Source organism: Neolamprologus brichardi, chromosome 15 (assembly GCF_056152115.1).
Source record: "Neolamprologus brichardi isolate AB-2024 chromosome 15, ASM5615211v1, whole genome shotgun sequence".
Classification (NCBI taxonomy): domain Eukaryota; kingdom Metazoa; phylum Chordata; class Actinopteri; order Cichliformes; family Cichlidae; genus Neolamprologus; species Neolamprologus brichardi.
The window spans coordinates 15,731,851-15,756,488 of NC_142118.1; the positions used below are offsets into that span (position 1 = coordinate 15,731,851).

Consider the following 24,638-nt stretch of genomic DNA (forward strand, 5'->3'; position numbering starts at 1 on the left):
CAGTTTGTTAAGCGAAATGACAACAAAAAAGTAGTGAAACAAACAAAAAGTAAGAGTTGAATACTAATGTCACATATGAATATTGTAGTATTTCTGGTCAGAGTCCTACTATTCATACTGAATTTAGAACCACAAAGACAACCGCAACCGCAAATGTGAAGAGTGCTTTTTCCTTTTCTTGCTTGCTCTTTTTTTCCTGCACCCAACACAAGTAGAACGTAATTACAGCCCTGCACAGGAAGAAGAGTAACAGCCATCTTGAAATAATAATGACTTTAGGCCCATCAATCACACCTTTCACCACTGTGGTGCGTCTACTGAATAAATATTAAGGCTTCAGTGGTCTCACAAATACACGCACGCACACACACCTGTCTCTGGAGTAGTACGGCCAGTGAATGCATCTGCCTGGTTACTCATACTCACTCACTCACTTACCCTGTCACTCTTGACCTTAATATTAGTGTGTGTAGCAGGTGACACCCACACACACCCAACACCACAGTCATTTTGATTCTTATTCATGTCTAAGAAGATAATAGAGATGTACAATGAAAGATTATAAGGACTGTATAAGAATTCCAGAATTTCAGGGTATTCCTCACAATTAAATATTCTTCATGTAATCACCACATTTAACATGTTTACATATTTCTCTGTATTTGCAGTATCCAGAGTTAATAATTTTAACATTAGGACTAGAAATGACTGAGAAAAACCTCTTAAAATAAAACCCCATTATCTCATATTTCACTAATTTACTAAAATTGGTTTATTTATGACGTAATTAATTATATAGCACTTTTCTACTCTCCTCGAGCACTCAAAGCGCTTTATACAACATGCCTAATTCACCCATTCATACAAGCACTTTTTTATACTTTCTATCTAACATTCACACGCATTCATACTCCAATTGATGCATCAGAGAGCAACAATCCTTTATTAATCATTTCTAATATATATTTTACCTTTATAACCAGGGGTGTTAAATATGAGACCCAGGGGCTAGAATTGCCTTGGCAAAGACCTCAGGTCGGCAGAATGGACAGTTTTGGAAAATAACATGGAGGGCATAAATAAACAAAGCAATTAAGTAATAGATAAACAATTAGATGGCAGTAAAAGTCCAGTTTTTTTGCAGTGGGTCTGTAAAAGACAATAGGAAATTTTCTTTGAATTAACTGAAACTTTCTCTTTTTCTTGTTCTGTAATTTTGCATATTTATTTGTTACAATTTAAATCATGCTGACACTTTTCTTTGAATTACTACAGCAGCATTTTTTTATAATGTAGAAAAATCAAGAAATACTGTTCAAGTTGCCCTTTTTTTCTTATGTTCAGACATACTAGGGGTTAAATCTGTAGTTAAAGTTCTTTATGTTGACAGAGAGGGAAGTTTCACTGGTCCGGGCCACTTGGGATAAAAGTGGGCTCCATGTGGTCCATCATGTAAAATGAGTTTGAAATCATTGATATAAATCAAACTTAACTTACTGAGGTGTAAGACATCATATGTGCTAACCCTAATCCTACCCTGCACTTTGGGAGAGCAGCACCAGTATCAAACTAAAAAAAATAGCTGGATCCAAAATATCGTGCTGAAAAGTGTTTACCCCTTCCTAATTTCCTAGTGTTTTGCATATTTGTTACACTTACATGTTTCAGATCATCCAACAAATTTTCATATTAGACAAAGATACACCAGGTAAATACAAAATGCAGTTTGTAAATCATGATTTCATTCATTAAGGGAGAAAAGTTATCCAAACCTCCCTGGTCCTGTGTGACAAAGTAATTGCCCCTCTTGTTTAATCATAAATTAACTGAGAGCTGAGTTCAGTTTCACTAAACACACTCAGGGCTAACTACTGGCAGTCCTGTTGAATCAAGAAATCATATAAATAGAACCTGTCTGACAAAATTGAAGCAGGCTAAAAAATCTCAAATCAACACATCATGCCGTAATCTAAAGAAACGGCTGAAAAATAAAGTCGTTGACATCTATCAGTCTGGAAAGAGTTAACAAAGGGTTACAAGGTCATCAGGGTTTTGGGGTTCCAGTGGACCAAGGTGAGAGTCATTATACACAAATGGAAAAAACTTGGAACAGTGTTAAAGCTTCCTGGGAGTGGCTGGGCCGACCAAAATTACTCCAAGAGTGCAGCGATGACTTATCAAGAAGGTCAAAAAAGAACCAGAAGACGATTAAAAAACCACAGGCTTCAAATGTCTCAGTTAAGGTCAGAGTTCATGATTTAACAATAATAAAGAGACTATGCAAAAATGGCTTCCATGGGAGAGTTTTAAGACAAAAGTCACTGCTGACCATCAAGAACACAAAGGTTAATCCCAAATTTTCCAAAAAACATCTTGATGATCCACAAGGCATCTGGGAAAATACTAGACCTTTGGGATGACGAGATAAAAGCTGAACTGTTTGGAAGTTTTGAGTCAGGTTGCATCTGGTGCAAAAGTAACAGCATTTCAGAAAAGGAACATCATCCATCCATCCATCCATCCATCCATCCATCCATCCATCCATCTTCATCCGCTTTATCCGGGGCCGGGTCGCGGGGGCAGCAGCCTAAGCAAAGAGGCCCAGACCTCCCTCTCCCCAGCCACCTCCTCCAGCTCATCCGGTGGAACACCAAGGCGTTCCCAGGCCAGCCGAGAGATATAATCTCTCCAGCGTGTCCTGGGTCTGCCCCGGGGCCTCCTCCCGGTGGGACATGCCTGGAACACCTCACCCAGGAGGCGCCCAGGGGGCATCCTTACCAGATGCCCAAACCACCTCAGCTGGCTCCTTTCGATGTGGAGCAGCAGCGGCTCTACTCTGAGCCCCTCCCGGATGGCCGAACTTCTCACCCTATCTCTAAGGGAGATGCCAGCCACCCTTCGGAGGAAGCTCATTTCCGCCGCTTGTATCTGCGATCTCGTCCTTTCGGTCACTACCCACAGCTCGTGGCCATAGGTGAGGGTAGGGACGTAGATCGACCGGTAAATTGAGAGCTTCACTTTTACACTCAGCTCCCTCTTCACCACGACGGACCGGTGCAGCGTCTGCATTACTGCAGCTGCAGCCCCAATCCGTCTGTCGATCTCCGGCTCCCTTCTCCCATCACTCGCGAACAAGACCCCGAGATACTTGAACTCCTCCACTTGGGGCAGGACCTCATCCCCGACCCGGAGTGGGCACTCCACCCTTTTCCGGCTGAGAACCATGGCCTCAGATTTGGAGGTGCTGATCCTCATTCCCGCTGCGTCACACTCGGCTGCGAACCGCTCCAGTGCGAGCTGGAGGCCCTCACCCGATGAAGCCAACAGAACCACATCATCCGCAAAGATCAGAGATGAGATCCTGAGGCCACCAAAGCGAAAGCCCTCCGCCACTTGGCTGCGCCTAGAAATCCTGTCCATAAAAATTATGAACAGAACCGGTGACAAAGGGCAGCCCTGGCGGAGCCCATCACCCACCGGGAACGAGTCCGACTTATTGCCGGCAATGCGAACCAAGCTCTTGCAACGGTTGTATAGGGATCGAATGGCCCGTAGCAATGGGCCAGACACCCCATACTCCCGCAACACCTCCCACAGGACACCCCGAGGGACACGGTCGAATGCCTTCTCCAAGTCCACAAAACACATGTAGACTGGTTGGGCAAACTCCCATGCACCCTCAAGTATCCTCGAGAGGATGAAGAGCTGGTCCAGTGTTCCGCGACCAGGACGAAAACCGCATTGTTCCTCCTGCATCAGAGGTTCGACTAGCGGACGAACTCTCCTTTCCAGCACCCTGGCATAGACTTTCCCGGGGAGGCTGAGGAGTGTGATCTCCCTATAGTTGGAACACACCCTCTGGTCCCCCTTCTTAAAGATGGGGACCACCACCCCGGTCTGCCAATCCACGGGTACTGCCCCTGATCTCCACACAACATTGCAGAGGCGTGTCAGCCAGGACAGCCCTACAACGTCCAGAGCCTTCAGGAACTCGGGGCGGACCTCATCAACACCAGGGGCTCTGCCACCAAGGAGTTGTTTAACTGCCTCAGTGACCTCGCCCCCAGAAATTGGCGGGTCATTCCCCTCATCCCCAGACTCTGCTTCCTTCTTGGAAGACGCGTCAGTGGGATTGAGGAGGTCCTCGAAGTATTCCTTCCACCGCCTGACAATTTTCTCAGTCGACGTCAGCAGCGTCTATAGCGCCAGCACTATACACAGTGCAGGTAGAGCACCGCTTTCCTACCAAGCCAAGGAACATCATACCAACAGTAAAATATGGTGGTGTTAGTGTGATGATCTAGAGCTGTTTTGCGGACCTGGAAGACTTCCCATGATAAATGGAACCATGAATTCTGCTGTCTACCAAAACCTGAACGAGAATGTCCAGCTATGTGTTTGTGACTGAAGCTGAAGAGCAATTGGGTTCTGCAGCACACCAGTGATCCAAAACACATCCAGTGCACCTCTGAATGGCTTAAGAAAAACTAAATAAAAGCTTTGGAGTGGCCTAGTCAAAGTCCTGACCTGAATCCGTTTGAGATGCTGTGGCATGACCTTAAAAAGATCATGCCACGGCATTATCCACCGAGATTATCCTCGAAAACTCTCCAGTGTAGCTGAATTAAAACATTTCTGCAAAGATAATTTTTGCCAAAATTCCTCAGGTGTTGCTGCTAAGAGTGGCCCAACCAGTTATTAGGTTTAGGGGGCAATTACTTTTCATGTAGGTTTGGGTTTTTCCACCCTTAATAATAAACACCTTCATGTAGAAGCTGCATTTTGTTTTTACTTGTGTCTAATATTTAAATTGATTTGATTATCAGAAATATTGAAACCTGACAAACATACAAGGAACTTTTTCAAACCACTGTGTGTACATATATATATATGCTTTTATATGTATTATTTTGCAGTGTAATAGTATCATTATCACATAATAAAATATCTAAAAAGCTTATGTAAGGAGCTTGGATAGAAAAGTGCTGGACTAATTTAAATTTCCCTAGATTACCAATGAGTGAGACTGCAAGGTCATCTTACTAGTGATGGGATTTCCAGCTCTTTTTAGAGATCCGGCTCTTTCGGCTCAGCTCACTAAAAAGAGCCGGCTCTTTCGGCTCCAAACCGGCTCTTCAGGTTGTTTTGTTGCTTTAATTAATTAATCATTAACAATAATATAAAATTATGCAGAAAAGGAATTACTAATGTAAAAAAAAGTGGTTTTATTTATATATGTTTATATATGGCCCCTAGAGACAAAGCACGTACAAACTCCAAAAAACACGTACAAACTCCAAAACACATTTCTAGCGTTTACTGAACTTCCAAAACAGAGTTACCCAGATCACTTAAATTACACAATTGAAAGCATGTGTGAATTGTTTGTGTATTTATAGACAAGCACTCATATTTATTCAAATAATTAAAAAAAAAGGTTCATTTACCTGTTACTACCACACACCAAATCCAGTTGTTGATACTTGCTGGCTTGTGTAGCCACTAGGTAACAAAAGCTCAACACTGCGCCCTAGCATCCTGGAGCACTCCTGTTGTCTTTTGTACGTGCTTCTGAGTTTTTACGTGTTTTGGAGTTTTTACACGTTTTGGAGTTTGTACGTGCTTTGGAGTTTGTACGTGCTTTGTCTCTAAGGGCCACCATAAATATACTTTATTTATTCACTCCACATAAAATTGTAATAAATAAATCATATAATACAAAAAAACAACTATTTACATTTTAAACTTTTAACTATTTAAATTTTCAGCTTTTTCCTTTTAAACAAATTTAACGTGAAACAACACAAAACACTGCAAACCACAACACAATTAAATATAAATTTAAATATTAAAACAAAAAGAAGATGCACATTCTCTGTCATATGGGCCTGCATGATTTCTGAATCCTTTATCATCTGCAACTGAAAATAGTGGATGATTACTATACCTTTCTAATGTGACGTTGTTGTCCCTGGCTCTCTTTCTCTCTGGCTCTGTTACTGTGCTCAGTGTTGCCAACTCTTCAGTAAGGAAAATCGCTATTGGTTGTCCTAAAAGTCGCTAGAAGTCGCTAAATGATGTCATCACCTAATTTGCATAATTTGTCATGCTAATGTAATTGTAACCTACGCTGCTGGAGAGAGAAATAACATCGTGGACGAGACATAAAGTGAGCAAAAAATGTCCTAAATGCATTTAGAATTTATTTAGAACTACAAATTAAATTTCTTTTAGCAATTATTGTTTTTTGTAATGTCTTTCACGTCTTTTTTTAGCGACTTTTTTTTAGAAAAAAAGTCGCTAGGGGGTCTGAAAACTCGCTAAATATTGCGACAAAGTCGCTAAGTTGGCAACACTGACTGTGCTACTGCGAGTGTAACTAACGCCCCTCCCCCCTCTGCCCAGCGCAAATTACAGGCTGCGCATGCGGAGTTTAGCAGAAAAAAGGGCGAGAGAGAGGGTGAGAGAAAGAAAAAAAAAACCTCACGGCTCCCAATAAGGAGCCGGCTCTCGTCGTTCACTTCACAGATCCGGCTCTCACAGCCATTTCGTTCGCGAACGACCCATCACTACATCTTACACCGGTAATGTGATTTGGATGTCCCAGCTCGTCCACTGACCCCAAAGGGTTAATGTTAAATTCTTATTATTTAAAATATGTCAAATTTACATCTTAACGTCTTGATAAATTATTTATTTGCTATTGGTGCTATTATTGTAGGATGGGGTGAAAATGATCCACCATGGTAGTTCTAAAAGGCTTTCTTTTCTTGTTCTAACCCAGACCTTCCCAAAGTGTGGGGCCCGCCCCCTAGGGGGGGCGCAGAGCCATGGCAGGGGGGGCGCGGGATGAAAAGGGGGGAAAAAAACAACAACGCTTGGACACTGCTAGCACGGGCGGCTACACAAACGCAAAGCAGGAGATGAAGCATCGCTGAATATGTTTCCAAACCAACTTTATTCTAAGCCAAAGACTAGAAAATATGGTGAAGCATATCTTCCTTTGGCTTCACCTGCACAAGTGCCGAGGTAGGTCTCCCCTGCAGAATTGGTTTTCCCTTCGTTGGGAGCAGCGCTGGGCTCTTCAAATCACGGACAAACAGTATCCCACATTCGTGATTTTTAGTTCACAAACACTTCTTGTAATGACTAACTACTCCTGGCATTTTGGAGATATACATGCTATACTATACTTTATACAGTAAAGTTACAGTGGGATACAAATAACATCAGGCTGATCCTGCCACGATTTGTTTCCCCGGTTCAAATCACGGACAAACAGGTATCCCACAGTTGTTTATGTTTTTAAACCTATTTTGCACAGAGAGGCATTTTTTGAAAAATGTATTGATAGCAATGTTGAATATTATTACACAGAAGAAAAAAACAACTACATGTAAAATAATCACACCGTGACGCCTCTGCCTTTCTAAATGGAGGGACAGTAACTGCGTGTGTGTATGTAAGTGTGTAAAACCTGCAGATAGTCAGATTAACAGTATTTTGTCTCGATCTGCCATTCTGCAATTTATCCCATGTAAACAATAACGTGGCGCACAGCCTGACGTGAAAAAAGGCATATACCTTTGACGTTGCGTGACAAACTCTGTATTCCTCGTCCACACGTAAACGCAAAAAAGGAGTTTTAAAAAAAATCTCAGTTTTCGGTGATTCGAAACGCCGTTTATGTGTGGACGAAACAGCTGCGTTTTAAAAAATCCCCGTGTAGGTGTGGACGTAGCATAAAAGAGTTAGTAGTTTATTTTCTTACTACCTGTAATTTATTGCAGATTACTTGTATTTGCTTAATTGTTTACTAAATGTTTAAGGTGTGAAATAAACCGCAATGGAGCAAAATATGGGTGTGTGTGGTTGGAGGATGTGTTTGTGCGCGTGCACGCGGGGGGGCGCGAACATTTTTCTTGTAAAACAAAGGGGGGCCCAGCAAAAAAAACTTTGGGAACCACTGTTCTAACCAATCTGTCTTCACCCACTGACGAGTGGTCATGATTTTAGAGAGTAAAGTAAGTGATATAAGTGTCAGTCAGTCTCAATGATTACTAATGTTTTTAGTATTTTCAGAATTGAAAATTTGCATTCTCATGAACCCAAGACTTTGAGGTCAGTTGAATATTTGAAAGTTCTTTATTCTCCTATTTAAATAATGGCTTTTCTATTAATTACAGCAATAGTACATTCCATCTATGCTGCAGACGTTGACTACAAATTAAACGTGGTTAATTTTTTGTTAATGCATATGTGTGAATGTGCTTCATTGTATGTGTGACGCTCGATCAAACCAACAGAAAGCTATTTACTCTCCAGTGCACTGAATTTCCTCTGCGACCGCAGTCATTTCACTCGGAAAATGACAGTGGGCTTGCGTGTTTGTGTGTGTTGTTATCGTCTGTGACATCGCCACTCTCATTTCCTCTCTTGTTATTGTTGAGAATCTCTGGACAGAAAGACTAAATAATGAGAGAGTGGGAGCTGAGGGTCTATGCGCTTCACTCCGTGTGTGAAGCAGACAGTTGATGTCTGTGTATGTTCTTCATTATTTTTAGATGAATTCTTGAATCATATCCGTGCGTAAAGATGCATCAGACTTGACAATACACTAAAAGCTTCTGGAGAGTGGCTTGAGAATAATTTCTAACTTTGCAAAAATAAACATTTTTGGGGGGGGCTTTCATTAGTTTTGAGGTTTAATTTACTTTTTAAAGATGAAAAAAATCAAATCCCTTTTTTCTACTGTATCATTAGTGTATTGCAACTCCAGTTTTTCATGCCAAACTAAGAGCTTTCTGGCCATGCATTGCTGGTGTATAAAACTCTGAATTGCAGTTGACATAACTAATAAAATACATTTAGACTAAGAGATGCCTTAGGACTATTTTACCATGAGTGGATATGCTTGTCTTGCAATCCCAACATTTTAAAATCATTGTAAGATAGTTAAATGCAATACATACTTACTCTACAATACTGAACTATTGGGTCATGCAAAAAGACAGAAATGCATGTGAAGTAATACAAGTACGCAGAGAAAGTTGCAAAATGTGAATGCAATGGAGTCGTAACATGATTGAGTGTCAAAAAAGGAGCGTAGGCTTTATCATATCCATCAAAAGTTGTCAGAGACTGTATGGGCTAATAGTTTAGCAGATAAGAATCTATTTTCTCAATATTAATTTGCAAACATTTGAGAGATTTTATCATCTACGGAACAAAATGATATTGAAACACTGATAATCTGTATGGAAATCTCAGTGTGGAAGGGACACAGCTGGAAACCAATATTGAATGGCTGTGATCTTAAAGCCATGATCTCTAGTCTAATTTACTTCATGGGCTCAGAAACACTTCTGAAAATCATTCAGTCAGTGAAAATGCACAGCAAAACTCCACCATACAGACAAAAAAAATCAAGTAACAAAAAACATATTAACAATCTGAGAAACACATCTGTCCTTCACTGTGACTTTGCTCATATAAGCTGGACTCAATTTGAAGTGTACAACTATTACATCATTAATATAATAATTATTATAATATTATTAAGATTTTAAATTATGGACACAGCATTGTGCTGCCAAAAGAAAAGAGACTCTGGATTTTCACCAGTGCACCTGTGCAGTAGTGCATATGGCATATATGCAAATGAAACACTAATAAGAAACAAAATATTAATGTTTTGGAGGAACACAGGCTACCATCTAGGGATCCTTTTTCAAGGAATGCCTTCTCATTTCAAAAAGACAGTGCTGAAATAACTTAAAAATAGCATGGCTCCATGCAAAAAGTTGTCCTGTTGCCACACTGGTCTACCTGCAGTCCAGATGTGCCACCCTATGTAATGTTTTATGAAACGAAGAGTCAAACCAAAAGTTTGCTGAACAGCTGAGATCCTGTATTAAACAAAAAAAGGAAAACTTTGTGCTCTCTAAACTGCTGCAGTTGGTCTCCACAGTTTGCAAAGGGTTTGTGTTGTTGAAGAAGAGGTGATGCAACACAGTGGTAAACATGCTTCTGACCTAACACGAGCTAAACATATTGCTAGTATCAAAATGAATATGAAAAATACAAAAAAATACTGCTGTCACTTTATGTTACCTTCTTCTTTTAGTTAGTACCCTAAGAAAGCACTGAATTAATTATATTTTTTGCTTTTCCCCCCACATTTTACACAAAGTCACACCATTGTTGATTCAAAATTTGATGTGTTAAATGCGTATTTCTTTCTTTAAGCGATACAAACAAACTTGTTTAGCTTTTCAGAAATGACAAACATAAAAAATGATGTAGTCAGAACTTTTAGTGCCAACAAAAATCATAACTAAGAGGACGTAAATGAAACATCTGCTCTACCCAATAAAAGTTTGCTGGTTTAATGTCTGACAGTAGCTTGGGCCAAAGCAAGAATGTGGGAGATTGCAGCATCTGGTGTTTTGTGTAGAGTAAAGCCTATTTAAAAGCTTAGGGCCAAATTACGACCCAGTCTGTGAGTGAGCGTGTTAGTGTATAAAGGCATTTTATTTGTGTGTGCAAGTTTGTTTTGAGCAGTTCAGGCAGAGTGACAGACTTAAACAGAATGGATTTCAAAAGGCTGTTACACAGCCGGGCATTCCTCTGTCTTATCCCGAGGCCCATGTTTGTGTATACTGCTGCCGCTTCGCTGTTCAAATCTATGTGAAAAACAATATTTTTTTCTGCAGTTTGCTGCAGTTTGCTCAAATATCAGAATCCTGTAACTTATTTGCTGCAGGACTGGCGAGACTTTCAATTTTTTTTCTGGTACATTCTCAAATTGTTTTTAGTGGAAAAGCACAAAAAATGTGAAAAACAAGCGAATGGTTCCACTGATTATTTGCAGCTTGTTTGCCTGCATTTAGTTTGGCAGTAAGGGATGCTGGATGATTCACACCATTTTGAACCGTACCAACAGCTACATTATTAGACATGTGAGATGTTAACACATTTTCATTTGAAGTGACAGTAAATCTTCGTACTAGTTTCTCTCATGACATACGCACCTGTGTGTTTATGTCTGGGGGGAAAAAACAAAACTACAATAACAACAACAACAAAGCACCTTTTGCTATTTACATTTTGGGGGTAATATATTATCTTGTTCTGACCTCATCTCACTTTGTTTCTGGTCAGGCTCTGTTTTTGTGCACTGGAACTGACTGGAGTACTAACAGGAATTGGAGGCTGATGCCAGTGTATCAGGCCAGAGAGATTTTAACATGTTTCCATGTGAATGACCTGTAAACACCAGCTGTTCTGTAAAACCGCTGTAACTATGAGTCCAAATCACACTGAGACAAAATGGATTCTTCACAGGCTATTTAATTGTAGGCAGCCTAGCCACACTGGATACGGGGCTTAAGTGGCCCGATTGAGCATTAAAATAAACATTTTAAGTGCTCAGTTGGCTGTAACGCTGAAATATCTGCCAAAAGCCAGTTCCTGGCATATCATGATGATTTTCTGTCAAGTATGTAATGGCAGCAATGGAATACATGAGAGCTATTTGGAAATGAATTTATATTGTTCTGAGTTTTTCATTTTAAAAAAAAAGGATTTCTATAAGATCTAGATATATGTGCGAACGTTGTAAACTTTAAAGACACTGTTTTATTGTGTTTTTATTTACGTCAAGTCCTCTGAAATCTTGTCACTTTTATCTGAAGCAATGTGCAATGTAAAATTAAAATGATTCAGGAGTTTATTTTTGAGTCAAAGAATTATTCATCAGTGCAAAAAACAAATATGATTTTCCACTTCACCTGGGCAACAAATGAGTCACCGTTTCACTTTTTAACTTGAACACTCTAAACTCGAACAAAACACAGAGCACACAGATTCTCTCGCAAAAGTAAAAGCTGTTAAATTTTATACTTTCTAATTGCAGAAGAGCACCATCTGTCTGTGCATTAACATGTTGGAATTTGTGTTTTTACTGTAGAAAGAACGTTTAAGGCTTCAGCACCAGTATCAAACCATTTATTTTTAAATGGTATCAGTAAAAAGTTGTAACGTCATTGAATTAACATGTGATTATTTCAGTGTCAATTTCACTAAACACACATGGGCCTGATTACTGGCAGAGCTGTTGAATCCAGAAATCACATAAATAGAACCTGTCTGACAAAAGTGAAGCAAGCTACAAGATCTCAAGAAGCATGCAATGGCATGCTTCTTGAGAAGCATGCCATTGCATGCTTCTTACATGTTTCTTTAGATTGTAGATTGCTACAATCTAAAGAAACACCTGAGAAATAAAGTCACTGACATCTATCAGCCTGGAACGGGTTACAAAGCAAAATCTAAGACTTTAGGACTCCAATAAACCAAGGTGAGAGCCATTATACACAAATGGAGAACATTTGGAACAGTGGTGATGCTTCCCAGGAGTGACTGGCCTACCAAGTGCAGCGACTCATCCAGGAGGTCAAAAAAGAACCCAGAAGAAGATTAAAGAACCACAGGTTTCACATATCCCAGTTAAAGTCAGAGTTCATCAAAAAAAAGTATGCAAAAATGGCTTCCATTGGAGAGTTTTAAGACAAAAACCACTGCTGAGCAAATAGAACACAAAGGCTTGTCTCACATTTGCCAAAAAACATCTTAATGATCCCCAAGACATCTGGGAAAATGTTCTGTGGACCGATGAGACAACTTTTTAGAAGGTTTGAGTCCTGTAACATCCAGCATAAAACTAACACAGTATTTTAGAAAAGGAACATCATAGCAACAGTAAAATATGGCGGTGGTAGTTTGAAGATCTGGGGTTGTTCTGCTGCGTCAGGGGACCTGGACGTCTTGCTGTGGTAAATGGAACCAACCTGCTGTATACCAAAACATCCTAAAGGTGAATATCCAGCCATCTGTTCGTGACCTCAAGTTGAAGCGTACTTTGGTACTTTGGATCTAAAACACACCAATTTTACCTCTGAATGGCTTAAGAAAATCAAAATGAATGAACCGGCTTTTTAAGATCATGCCACAGCATCTCATTCGAATTCAGGTCAGGCCTTTGGAGTGGCCGAGTCAAAGTCCTGACCTGAATCTGATTGATGTGCTTGATGGCATGATCTTAAAAAGCCGGTTCAACCTTGAAAACTCTCCAATGTGGTTGAATTAAAACAACTCTGCAAAGATGATTGTGCCAAATTTCCTCCACAGTGCTGAAGAAGACCGATTTACAGTTAAAAAAAATGCTTGATTGCAGTTGATTCTACTAAGAGTGGCCCAGTCAGGTTTGGGAGGCAAACACTTTTTCACACAGTGCCATGTTGGTTTTGTTTTTTTCCCCCTTAATAATTAACCACATCATTTAGAAACTGCATTTGCATTAGCTTTGTCTAATATTTAAATTTGTGTGTTTTGGGGGTGGGTTGGGGGGACTGGTCAGGTCTCCAGTCTGGCATTGGGCTAACACAGAGAGACAGACAACAAGCCACAACATATTCACAGGGATACCCACCCAGACATGGAGAGAACATAGAAACTCAACACAGAAAGAAAGATCCCTCTAAGGTGGCGGATTTAAACCCAGAACATTTGTCCTGGGAGGTGGCAGTGCTAAAGCACCATGCCACTATTCTGATCAGAGTAGAACAGTATGCTGTAAAACTCCTTTCAGCTGCTACATTATTCAGTAAGGGTTGCCACAGTAGAAGAATATGCATATTTGATTTGGTAAAGATTTCAGATGCCCCTCTTGACAGGAATCCTTTCTCCCTGAGAGATTTTTGTCTCTTGTCCCAGTCTTGAATCAAGGACTTTTGTGTGTTAGGTGAATGTGTTAACCACTACCATATGGAACCGCAAACTGACAGAGTAAATATTTGAAGCTAAAATTCAATTAATAATTAATAATAATTATGCTGCAAAGAATAAAAATAAGTTTTGGTTCACAAGATAGACCAGATAGATAAGATGACGTTAACATTGTTGGACTGTACTTGAAGTGGGGTGACAAATACAATGGTATTGAAAGGCAGTAACTCTGTAGTAATACCACCACATTTTATTTTTGTTCAAAAATTTCAATTTCTTTGTTCTTTCATTTGGTGATGCACTTTTTTATCCATTGAGAATGTTTTGTTTGCTTCATTTTAAGTTGGAAATAACAAGGTCTCATGCAAAACCTGATGAAACTCGCTGACACCCTGCTGCTTTGAGCTTATAGTTCTTGCACTATAAAGGAAAAAATAAATAAATAAATGTTTGAGCTGAGAATCTATCCAATTAAACTTTATACTTATATGGGCTCTACACAAATGCATTTATCTGACATTAAATTAAATTTCACGCCTATGAGATTCACATTTATTCAACAGCTCTCTTATATTTTGCAGGATGGTTATTGGTTTGTTTATTTGTTGATGCTGTGTTGAGCTCCAGAGGCGGAAAAAATCTCTTGTCTGATCCACATTTGATCAAAACCTAGACTATGACACAATGCAACCCTGGGTGCGCGCGCACACACATAGACACAGAGTGCATTAGTTAGTGGTGTTGATCTATGTTTAGCTGCTGGAGCTGCCTAGCTGTCCCAAAGTTGTCACCATATTACAAGTTACCCCTGAAATCACTCCTTTTCACATACACACACACATACACACCATCCCGTTCTCAGTAAGTAACAGTGACTCTTTGTAGGAGGTTTGAATAACTGCTATAGGGTTACTTAAATGACACAATCTCTCGCTTTCTCTTGCCCTCCCTTACTTTTGCTCACACACACACACACACACACACACACACACACACACACACACACACACACACACACACACACACACACTTTTTCCCTATTCTAATTGCTGCAATGTGACACTTCTTCCCACATCTGAGAAAAAAGGCCAATGAGCTTGCATAGAGAAAGGAAGCACAGCCTGGTGAAGATAGTTAGGGAGCAAGCATTTGACCTACATCTGAATTTCGCATATACAGTACATTTTTATACCTGTCTATAGTGAGCTGACCTTTTATCTTGCTGAGCGAATCTGGATTTTTGTTTTTATTTAAATCATAATAAAATATTTAATTTCTATTTTATAAATACAAAAAGTCAGGCAAAACAGGACAACAACATTCAGTGACTGAAAAATAAAAACCTTTTAGCTTGTTCTGGGTTTTTTTTTGGTTTATTGTGGTTGTCTAGCTTAAAGTTACCACGAAACCTGCTTACTGTAAGCGCTGGTTTGCATATGTATTTTCATATATTTTGAAATTACTATAGCAGCAAATAAGCATTGGCTTTAAGCACATGAGAAAGTCATGCTCCCTTTGTGTGAGTTTTAATCTGAGTTTCCCTCTTTACTGTTTTTGGCAACAGCTGCCGTGTTCGTGCATGTAAGCCTCTCCCCAACACCTGCAATCTACTGCACTGCACTGTAAAAGCAACAAGGGCAAAGTGCAGTCCTGAGCATTCAGTTACCCAATTTATGCGCACTTTATTTTTTAATTTTCACTCGTTAAACTTCGCAATGAGAGTTTTGCTGCCCTCCTCTGCTCCGTGTTTCACCATCGAGCAGAGCAGGGGAGAAATGAATGAAATGAAGATAATTTGACCCAAAATAAGGAGAACTTGATACACTACTGCAAGTGCAATAAAAGCTCCCCAAAAAGTGTTAATATGTGTTAACATGTTAACGCCTTCTAAGATATTAATGCAATCAATTAAAGGGAGAGAAGCTGACAGGAAGACTGTGTGATGAGTAGACGTCATTCAGTGCACTTTTTTGTGTGTTATTTGACAGTGTGGTCTAATGGATTTCATTTTCTCTATGTATTTATTTACTTTTTGCTCATCTGTAGGCACAGGTATGCACAACTTTTGTTAATATGGGGAAATATTGAATGCCATATATTTGTTACAGTGAAAACAAGAAAAAAGCTGAAAAGAACTGAATTTTCAGTCTGACATACAGTAATATTTTATTTATTCTCATATCCCTGTTAAAGGTTACTAATATTGGACTGCTCTGTATTAAGGGTTAAAACAGTGAAAAAATTGTGTAATTGTTAAAACCAAGGTATGATGTGGATTTTTTCTGTGTGCATCTTTCAGGTTTTTCAGATCGCCTATGTGATAATAAAGGCAGCCAACTCACCTCGTCCAGGTATGCGTTCAATTATAAAAATGTTATTTTATCAGTCTCATACTGCTTGAAGTGTTAATATTTTTGCTTTGATTAATTTTAAGGAGAGGACTGTGACTAATGCGCAGGGTTCGTCTTAGGAGCATTAATCATCAAGCTAATGATCATCCCACAGAGAAGCCTTCATATAATGGAAGACTCCATTCAATCAAATGGATCTTTAGCTCAGTGATTAACAATACTGATGTGAAACAACAAACTAGCACGTTAAAGTAAAATGGCGGTGGAAGGTTTAAATATGTTGAAAAGTAATCTAGAAAAAAGACGAAACAGTTGAATTCCTATGGAATTACTATGTTATTGGCAAACAGTGCTATCCATTATGGCCACATTTCCATTTGATCTTGTCAAAGGACATTGTTCCACAAGTGGTGTGGTTTGTTCAGATGCAACTTTGCAAACCTAAGCCATGCTACAATGTTCTTGTAGCATTGTACTTCCAGACAAGTGCTACTTATTCAGTCTTTCTCTAAATCAGGGGTGGGAACTCCAGGCCTCAAGGGCCAGAGTCCTGCAGGTTTAAGATATCACCCTGGGTCAGCTCACCTGAATCAAATGATTAGTTCATTACCAGGCCTCTGAAGAACTTGATGACATGCTGAGGAGGTAATTTAGCCATTTAAATCAGCTGTGTTGGATCAAGGACAAATCTAAAACCTGCAGGACACCCCTGCTCTGTCCTGTCATGATCTTTACCATTAAACATGTTAACTGAGGCCTGTAGAGTCTTTGTCAGATCTTGTTTTTTCTTTATAATTTTTAAGAGGACTGCACGATCTGACCTTGGTGGGAATTTACAGAGTTGTCTGGTCTGTGGCATCGTGTTAACACAGACCCAAATCCATCCAGATCCAGACCACCTGCTTAATCGAAGTGGTCACGCTTGCTGATTATCAGTTAATCAAATATATTTCATTAGCAGCACCTGTCTGTTACTTACCCTAATTAATTCCTATGGAAATAGTAAAGGTGAACCTAATTTTTGACAGTATTGCAGAAAGCAATGTGAAAAACCTGCTTTTTCACATGACTCTATATAATGGAGGGATGTGGTGCTTACATGATAAAATAAGCAATTATAATGGGCAAAAACAAAGCTGATGTTCTAGCTAGTTCACACAGAAACACAATAAACAAAAAAATAATAAAGATTATCGAAATTATGAGTGCATGTTTGTTTGATTTTTCTGTTGTTGTGTTCACAGTTGTTTTTTCGTTCAGCAGGACTCACTTTACTTTGCATTTAATCAATCCAGAATACCACAGTTAAATATGAAACTGAATGTTTTGTCAATTTTCTATGTATATTAAGCAGCATGACCTTAACAGAGACTTGCGTGCCACTCATTATTTTTATTGATCTTCCCTGGTCTCCTCATCACACACTGAAAGCATTTCATTGTTTTCTTTACCATCGTTTTTTGTCCGCAGGCAATTGGATCTTAGAGCGTTCAATAGATGGCGTGACCTTTGAACCCTGGCAGTACTATGCTATCACAGACACAGAGTGCCTGACAAGGTTCAACATAAATCCTCGGACAGGTCCTCCATCCTACACCAGAGATGATGAAGTCATCTGCACATCCTTTTACTCAAAGATTCACCCACTGGAGAATGGAGAGGTAACACACAAACTAGGGCTGCTGCAATGTCAGATTTTGACTATACAATTATTCTGGCTGAAAGAATGATCATTTTAACTGTATATCTAAAGGCTTTTGGTTGCGTAAGGGTAAGCTGTCCTTCTAAAGCAAAAGAGAAAACACATTTGCAAACATTTCCAATATACCAGCTCATATAATGGGAAGCCTTGACCTGGATATCTGCTCACTCAAAATACAGCTGTTGGGGGTAGGAGGTTGGATTGACTCAAGATTATTTGTCTTTCTTTGGTCCCAGTTGGGGAAGAAGGGTTAAGGTGGGTTAGTTTAAATCTACTTAAACCATGCTGGAATTTCTGGATTTAATGCATTGCTTGTATAGGCAAAGAAGAAAAAATCCAGAGTGGTCAGAGATGAAGAAGGGGGCAGAACCAAAGTTGACTGTACAACTGTGAGACACAAAGGAGGATGTGGCAAAGAGACTGATCTGGTGGACTGGTGACTTGTGTAGGCAGGTGATGGCCAGGTGACAAGAGGGATTTGGGAATTCTTATAAAATACTTTAATCAAAGACATGAAAAAGAAAGTTCTGAGTTATTAAAAAAAAGAAACACCACAAGACACACAAATACACACATGTGCACCCCAGTGTTTACTGTTGTGTTCCTTTGATCTGCTGTGTGTGATCACATCCAGTAACAACAGTCAGGCAGGCCTGACATTAATGAAGAGAAAGAGGATTTCGGAGCACACAAACATACTAACAAATACACAAACACGCATTGAAAATAAACTAATCACACATTAACATCCCCTCACACAGGGCTGTAATTGTAGATGCCCTTCTGATTATCTGCATGCGTTTCCATGTGTCCTAATGTGCGTGCATGAATATGTGTGCTCGGTGTGTCTTTTTGTGTGTTTGCACTGTATGTGCTTGTGTCCTGCGGGGGAGCGCTAGAGGGGGTGCGAGCTGGGAGATGTCAAGAGCTGCAAGTAACGACGGAGGTGTCTGAATTTTGTGTGTGTGTGTGTGTGTGTGTGTGTGAGCACAAGTGTGTGGTTGACAGCTCCCTTGCCGTCTGATCACAGTGAAACCATAATGAGTCGTAGGCGATGTGTCACAGCATCGCACACACACGTTCACAATGTCACCCCACCACTCATCACAGACACGCCAGCACACACACATAGAGAACCGGCTCCTTCGTTACTTCCAAGTGTGCAGCTTACACCCATCAAGTGTTTCCCCTTGACATACATGCACATACACACAGTCAGCTCACTGAAAGAGTTTTTCTTTTTTTTCTTTTTTTTTACAGATGCCAAATGTTGCTTTTGGCCACATTAGTGAGACAGACAGATGGACAGTCAGACAGGCAGGCAGGCAGGCAGACAGAACCTAACACTTCTTATTATGTGCCTGCTTGGTGATTATTGTTTATGCACAATATAAACTGATGCTTCTACTACTTTCACTCTGATTTAATGTTAGACCAGTGCTGGAAAAATACACGATTCTTTGAATGCCATCAGTAATTGTGCTTGTCCTTCCTTTTTCTATTATTATAATCCAAGTTGTAAGATTCTGTAGAGAGGTATATTATTTGCCTTGTGGGCATCCTGTCATTAGCAATTTTACATCAGGACATTGTTTTTTGTTGAGAATTACTACGTTTCAGAAAAGATTTGTGGTCATCTAACATTTCAGCTCATACATTTAATGCAATTCAATGTTATTCATATATTGCCAAAAAGGTAAAGACCCTGAAATAATAGAGAGAAAACCCCAGAAATCAAACAACCCACTTTGAGCAAGAACTTGGTGACAACGGGAAGGAAAAACTCCCTTTTAACAGTAAGAAACCGCGACTGGTTGGGGTTAATGGGAGGAAGACAGAACAAAGACATGATGCAGAACAGAGCCAGAAATTAATAATAACTAATGATTTAATGCAGAGTGGTGTATAAACACAGTGAAAATGAGGCATACTGAAGAAATACACAGTGCATGATAGGAAGCCCCTAGCAACCTACATCTATACCTATAGATGTAGGCTATTTTCCCCGGCGTGGGACTAATAAAGGTTATCTTATCTTATCTTATCTTATCTTATCTTATCTTATACACCCAGCCTAAACTATATACTTTATCACAAAGGAAATTTTTAATCCTAATCTTAAAAATAGAGATAGTGTCTGTCTCCTGAATCCAAACTGGAAGTTCGTTCACAGAAGAGGGGCCTGAAAACTGAAGGCTCTGCCTTCCATTCTACTTTTAAATACTCTAGAAACCACAAGTAAGCCTGTGGTCTTAGGGTAAAGTGCTCTATTGGGGTGATATGGTACTATGAGGTCTTTAAGCTAAGATGGGGGCTGATCATTTAAGACCTTGTATGTGAGGAGAAAGATTTTAAATTTGATTCTGGATTTAACAGGGAGCCAATGAAGAGAAGCCAATATAGTCCCTGTCAGTACAATTGCTGCAGCATTTTGGATCAACTGAAGGCTTTCAAAGAGTTTTTAGGACATCCTGATAATGATCAACTGCAATAGTCCAGCCTAAAAGTAATAAATTCATGAACTAGTTTTTCATATCTATATTTAATCAGCATCTCAAATGGCTACAACTTCTTGCATTTGGACCTGTAGACATAGAAAAAACAACCTGCTGAAGTTGAAACTGAGCAGAATGGGGAAGAAACGTACTCTAAGTGACTTTGAACATGGCTTTATTCCTGGTGCCAGACAGGCTGGTCTCAGTATTTCAGAAACTGTTGATCGACTGAGATTTTTCCACACAACCATCTGTAGGGTTTACAGAGAATGGTCCAAAAAAAAAAGAAAACATAGAGTGAGGTTTATGGGTGAAAATGTCTTGATACCAGAGGTCAGAGCAGAATGGCTAGACTGTTTTTTTAATAGATGGGCAACAGTTAATCGGATATCTACATATTAAAAGCAAGGCATACAGAATAACACAACTGAGCGCACAACACGTCCACGCCTGCCGCCTCTGTCAGCAAAGAACAGGAAACTGAGACTACAGATTACACTGGCTCACCAAAAATGGACAATAGGAGATTGGAAAAATGTTTAAACACCACAACCTACCAGGGCACCATTTATATTGATGTCCATCTCTTTATAACCATAGTGTAGGGCTCTTTTGATGGCTGTTTTCAACAGGATAATGTGCAATGCCATCAAGTTCAAATCATCTCAAACTGGTTTCTTGAGCATTCGCTGAACTTAAATGCCTTCCACAGTCGCCAGATATCAATCCAACAGGGCACCTTTGGGATGTGATGGAACAGGAGATCGTCATCATGGATACACAGCTCACAAATGTGCATCAGCTATGTGATCCTATCTTGTCAGTATGGAATTCATTCTGTGCGGTGAAGGAGCTAAACATCCAAGAAAACGAAACACTGATCAAAACATGTGGCTGAATAGAGACAGATTTTTTTAAATAAATTATGAACAAGTGAAAAACCTTCTGTTATATTACATAAAAAACACGCTGATACACTCAGTAAAAACAAATTTAGGTATAAAGAAGCATAAGAAATTTGAGGCTTCCGACTGAATCAGGTGTGCATGACAAGATGTCTTAGCCAGCGAGTATTTAAACTCTGTCAAGTTGTGGAAGGCAGGGTGAAACTGTTACTATGTGATAAGTTATAGTAAAGTTGGGGCACTCTTGGAAGTTATAATCCCTTAAATAAGTTGTGCTGTCAGCTGTAAGGAGGCATTTTTCTTATTGAGTCTTCTTTAAGTGCTTTAAGTGTTAGTGCCAGGTAAGCTTAGCCTACTGTGACCAGTCACTGTTCAACAACAAAGACTGTATATAAAAGTTGGTCACAGCCACTGTGACATCACCCATTGCTTTTTCCTCTGCATATTGAGATCTCTTTTTCCTTTTGCCATGCTGGGGTTTTTTTTGTCAGAGGGAAGTATATTTGGAAGATAAAGTGGTGTGCTAAGTTATATACTAAGCTTGATTACAAAACAGGTATCTGATAATTATTACTAACTAGTGCTAAGTAACAGATAATTAATTTTCCCAGAAAGGCACCAAGAACACAAACATAGTCAAGAGATTAAGTTGAGTGACTCAAATGCGCTCTGATGTGGCTACATGTGTCCCCATTTTAAACCCTTTCAGAATTCATTTAAATGAGCTAAAAAAAAAAAAGTCAAAACATTTTTTGTCCACATTTTTGTCACTTCTGTGCTGGCTTCACTTTTTAGTTCTGGACTCTCAGTCTGTTGTGGTCAAAGGGTGATAGCAGGCTTTATGTTTGAATCACCGCTGTGCTTTGCTGTAGCCACTCTGTCTCCTGGTCTGAATTTGAAATCAGTTTTTATTATTACCAAATAAAACCATTTTCTACCCTAACATTCTTGTTGAATCCAGTGAAAATCAGCATTCTTAAATTTGATATGTTTCTGTTGTTAAGGAAACATTTAGCAATTTATTCTAGAAGCTGTCGCTGCTCATCAGTGTTGGTCAAGTTACTTGAAAAAGGAATTAAAACTAATTACTGATTACTTATTTTCAAAAGTAATTAGTTACTTAGATAGTTAGTTACTTTTTAAAAACATGATACATTATATGCAACAGTCTTTGACTTGAAGAAATTTGTTTAAGATTTAAACCTATTTTCTGCATATCAGCACATAAAATAAAATAGTGTTTTGTGTTTACGCTCACTCTTTCAAATAGATGCAAGTAAAACACAGCAGAAATTAAATCAAATCAAAGACTCAGTGGCACCGAGTCCTGTCGCTCTTAAATCTATTTTCACCTGTTTAGCTGGAGTGGGGCAGGTGGAGGTTTGCCCAGTGCCGCAGCGGTCATGTCAGTGGGGGGGATCTGGGGGTTTTTCTGTGAATTTCACATTCGCGTGGCAGCGTGCTAGGTACTTGCTCAGAAGTTTAGGGGGTTTTCTTCACACGCAGTGTACAGTTGATAGTAATGTTTTTGTCACTTTTTACTCAATCATACTCAAAGTAAGGTCAGTACTTTGACCCTTTAACACAGTAACACAGAGTGCTTACGGGAAAATAACAGTAATCTAATTACGTTTTTGCAATAGTAATCCCTTACTTTAGTCATTACCTGAAAAAAGTAATTGGATTACCTGCCCATCACTATGTCATTTGAATTTTTACTTCTTCTGTTTACTGCTGTGAGAAACTCACAAAACATTTAATTTTCACAGCATGCAGTCGAATTCTGTTCTCATATGTCGGCGTTTATCTCTACAGATACACACTTCTCTGATCAATGGTAGACCCAGTGCAGATGACCCCTCGCCAACTCTCCTGAACTTCACATCCGCCCGCTACATCAGGTTGGTGTTTCAGAGAATCAGAACGCTCAACGCCGACCTCATGACTCTGACACTCCATGACCCCAAAGATATGGATCCTATTGTGACGAGACGGGTGAGGCTAAAAACACATGCACTACCACTTTAACTTTGTCAGTATGGGTCATTCATCTCTGGATATTTTTAAGTAGAATATCTTTTGAGTCATTGGTTGTTAAAGTTGCAATAACCTGTTTTGGCTCTTCAGTACTACTATACCATTAAGGACATCTCGGTTGGAGGGATGTGCATCTGTTTTGGCCATGCGAAAGCTTGTCCGCTCAACAGTGTTACAAAGGTAATAATGTCCAACTTTCTCTCACTCTGTTTAACAATACCATCAAGGTGATGTAGCTCTTCCATAGTTCTGAACAGGAGTAAAGAGAGCCCTCAGGCATCACCTTTTCATCTAACTCTTTCTATAAAAACTTTCCGTGTGAGTCAGTGCACGCCTTTCTGGAGGGGACACAGGTGACACTGTACAGCGTCGTCTCACGTGTCACTTCAAACAGAGGAGTGTTTGATACCAGACACCTGATCTTTCCCTCTTTTTCTCCCACCACACACACATGCACCACGTTGTGTCCTTTACATGTCCCGAGGCTGAAACAAGAAGTCTAACTCAGATTTGACACCTGTGTCTGGTCCCTCGGTGGTGATGTCAGTGACAATAAGTGATGTCACTGGTGTGTGAAAAGTCCTGGGTTTTTTTTCTTCTTCTTTTCCCCCCGTCTCTAACCAAGACTTGAGGAAGTATTTAAACTCACTAGAGGAGGCTAACCACTTTCTTCTGCCCAGGTGTTTAAAGGCTACAAATTTAGTCAGTTTAAATAGAACAAAAAGACTTTGCAGAGCAGATGTAGTATACAGTACAGCCGAATAATTTCTGTTTATTTATAATTCTGCTTTATTTATCTGCAGTTTTTTAGAGCTTCTCTGTTGCGCTGTGTTCCCACAAGACATTTAGCTTTTTTACTTTGATTAGAGTTCAAACAATCCATGCAGTAGCATACTGGGCAGACATTCAGAAAGGTGGAGACCTGCGAGATGATTTGTTGATGATCGTCCGCAGAACATTTGTTCAGATGCCTGCTCAGCACAAAGGCAGCCTAAGCAAGAGCTGTAGCATTGTGTCTCAGATAAAAAGGGGCAAATTTACTCATGCCAACAAATCCAGACTTGGCTCTCGTTGTGCTATTGTACTGCTCTCCTCTCAGTTAAATCTGGCACCCTCACCATATCAACCAATTTACAGAAAGTCCTAAATTGAATTACTGAACCTTAGTTGGCAAATATCCTGCTACATTCTGCTTTGTCTGTGTTTAGTTTTGAATTTATTTCTCTCCTGGGAGACTAATCGTGAACCTATTTACTGCTAACTGAAAATTTGGAAACTGAACCAAGTTCTTTCAGTTGAGTTGGCTCTCATGTGTACACATTGTTGTTTAAAGGGCATTCAAAAGGTGATGCATTTTGAT

The 24,638-nt window shown here is 39.6% G+C and overlaps 1 protein-coding gene across 1 annotated transcript in view; it reads left to right on the plus strand.

Moving 5' to 3' along the window:
* Positions 1-24,638, plus strand: part of lama2 (laminin, alpha 2) — a 222,311-nt gene that overhangs the window by 50,082 nt on the left and 147,591 nt on the right. Inside the window, exons 4-7 of the mRNA XM_087851825.1 lie at positions 16,088-16,139; positions 17,610-17,800; positions 23,057-23,236; positions 23,369-23,458. Of these exons, the coding sequence (XP_087707951.1) occupies positions 16,088-16,139; positions 17,610-17,800; positions 23,057-23,236; positions 23,369-23,458 (513 nt within the window). The remainder of the gene's footprint in view (positions 1-16,087; positions 16,140-17,609; positions 17,801-23,056; positions 23,237-23,368; positions 23,459-24,638) is intronic.